The sequence below is a fragment of the Terrapene carolina genome, unplaced genomic scaffold, assembly GCF_002925995.2.
Source record: "Terrapene carolina triunguis isolate 2854851 unplaced genomic scaffold, T_m_triunguis-2.0 Scaffold677, whole genome shotgun sequence".
Lineage (NCBI taxonomy): Eukaryota > Metazoa > Chordata > Testudines > Emydidae > Terrapene > Terrapene triunguis.
Window position 1 is genome coordinate 14,018 of NW_020665028.1, and position 1,757 is coordinate 15,774.

Consider the following 1,757-nt stretch of genomic DNA (forward strand, 5'->3'; position numbering starts at 1 on the left):
TAGCAGCAATAGAACCCGGCTCCCAGTCCTCCCTGCTCCCCTCCCAGGGCTGGGGATAGAACCCAGGAGTCCTGGCTCCCAGCCCCCCTGCTCTAACCACTAGACTCCACTGTCCTCACAGGGCTGGGGATAAAACTCAGGCGTCCCGACTCCCAGCCTCCCTGCTCTAACCACTAGACCCCACTCCCCTCCCAGAGCTGGGGATAGCACCCAGGCATCCCAGCCCCCCGGCCCCCCACTCTAACCAAGCACAGCCAGGCCCAGAGAGTCCTGCCCCTGGTGTTCTTATCCCCCTGCACCTTTGCCGGGGTCGGGCGCCTGGGGCTGGAACGCTGCCCCCTGGGGGCCAGGCGGGGTGCTCACCTGTACCACAGGCCCTCCGTGTCACCGGGCATGCTGAATCGGGCACGGTAGTTGGAGAAGTTGCTGGGGGGGGGGGGAAGAACAATTAGGGCTGCAGCGGGTGTGTGTGAGGGAGGGTGTGGGGGGGTGGATTTAATCCTGCCCCCTCCCAATTCCCAGACTGGCATCTCAAGCATCTGTAATGCACCCCTCACCCTGGCCTCTAGGCTGCCGCTCCTAGTCCCTCTCCCGGGAGCAGATGGAGACACCTCCGGCTCCGCCACCTCTTCCCCCACCCCAACCGCAGGCTGAGAGGCTCCCAGGGCAACAAATCCCCCTCCCCCATAATCCCATCAGGCCTGTATAGACCCATAAATCCCCTCTGAGCCAGGTGCTCTGGCAGTTCCCTGCAGGGGCACGTCCTGCGTGTGTCCGACAGGGGGCGCTGTTCAAGCATGGAGCAAATAAACCCCACCAGAGGTCAGTGGCCAAGGCTGGGAGGGAATCCGCGGGCAGCGTCTGGGGTGGGGAAAGGGGAGAGAGCTGGGGGGTGGCTGAGGTGAGGGAGGGGCAGAGCCAGCCGTCGCGCCCATAGGCACCCCGTGCGAGATCCGCCCACTCACTATTTCTCCTCGTGGTTCCCCGGGCACGTCATATACGGCACCGACGCAGCGACGGGCTCGATCTTGCGCATGAAGGCGTCTCCGACCATGGCGTTACACTACACCCCAGAGAGAGTCGCATCAGCCGAGGCACCTGGGAATGCTGTGCCCTCGGAGCGCATTTACACACCTGGGGGCTGTATGGCCACGTGCATGGAAATGGGTGGGCAGATCCGTGTGCAAATGCAACACGCGTGTGGGTTTGCATACATGGCCACCAGGGCAAGGATGGGGAGTGGGGTGGACGGGCCCAACCCGCCTGCCATTGTTGCTTCAATTCCCATCGTAGGCGACACAGCTCCCTGGCACATCCCAAAGCAGCTCCAATCTCCCATGGGCCTGGGCTCATAATACCGGCCTCCTGGGCCAGTCGCCGTGTACGGGAATCAAACCCACGTGCCAGCCTCTGCCAGCTGGGTTAGCTCCAGGGCTGGAGCAGCTTTGTAAACCTCGCTGAGTCCATGAGACACCCAGGGGAGAGATACCCGACCAGGCCGGGTGGGGACGCACACAGGTGGACGTGCATTCATGGGGGCCCAGAAACCCTGGGAGCTGAGCACACAGCCCCTTCTCCTGGGGGATCCCTCCCGACGTCGGCCCTGGATCTCCACCGCAGAGACGCCAGCGAGTGGGGCCAGCCCCCCGAACATGGAGGGGAGCGGGATGGGGCGCAGCCGGAGGAGAAGGGAAGGCTCAGGCGGCAGCGTGGCTACAGAATTTACCTGGTCCATGTCATAGGCAAAATCCCCTGGG

The 1,757-nt window shown here is 63.9% G+C and overlaps 1 protein-coding gene across 1 annotated transcript in view; it reads right to left on the reverse strand.

The window, feature by feature from the left end:
• Positions 1 to 1,748, reverse strand: part of ACP7 (acid phosphatase 7, tartrate resistant (putative)) — a 6,814-nt gene extending 5,066 nt beyond the window's left edge. The window contains exons 1-3 of the mRNA XM_026659797.1: positions 1,727 to 1,748; positions 966 to 1,063; positions 364 to 426 (exon numbers count right to left, since the gene is read on the reverse strand). Coding sequence (XP_026515582.1) covers positions 364 to 426; positions 966 to 1,063; positions 1,727 to 1,735 — 170 coding nt within the window. The 5' untranslated portion in view covers positions 1,736 to 1,748. The remainder of the gene's footprint in view (positions 1 to 363; positions 427 to 965; positions 1,064 to 1,726) is intronic.
• Between the last annotated feature and the right edge of the window lie 9 nt (positions 1,749 to 1,757).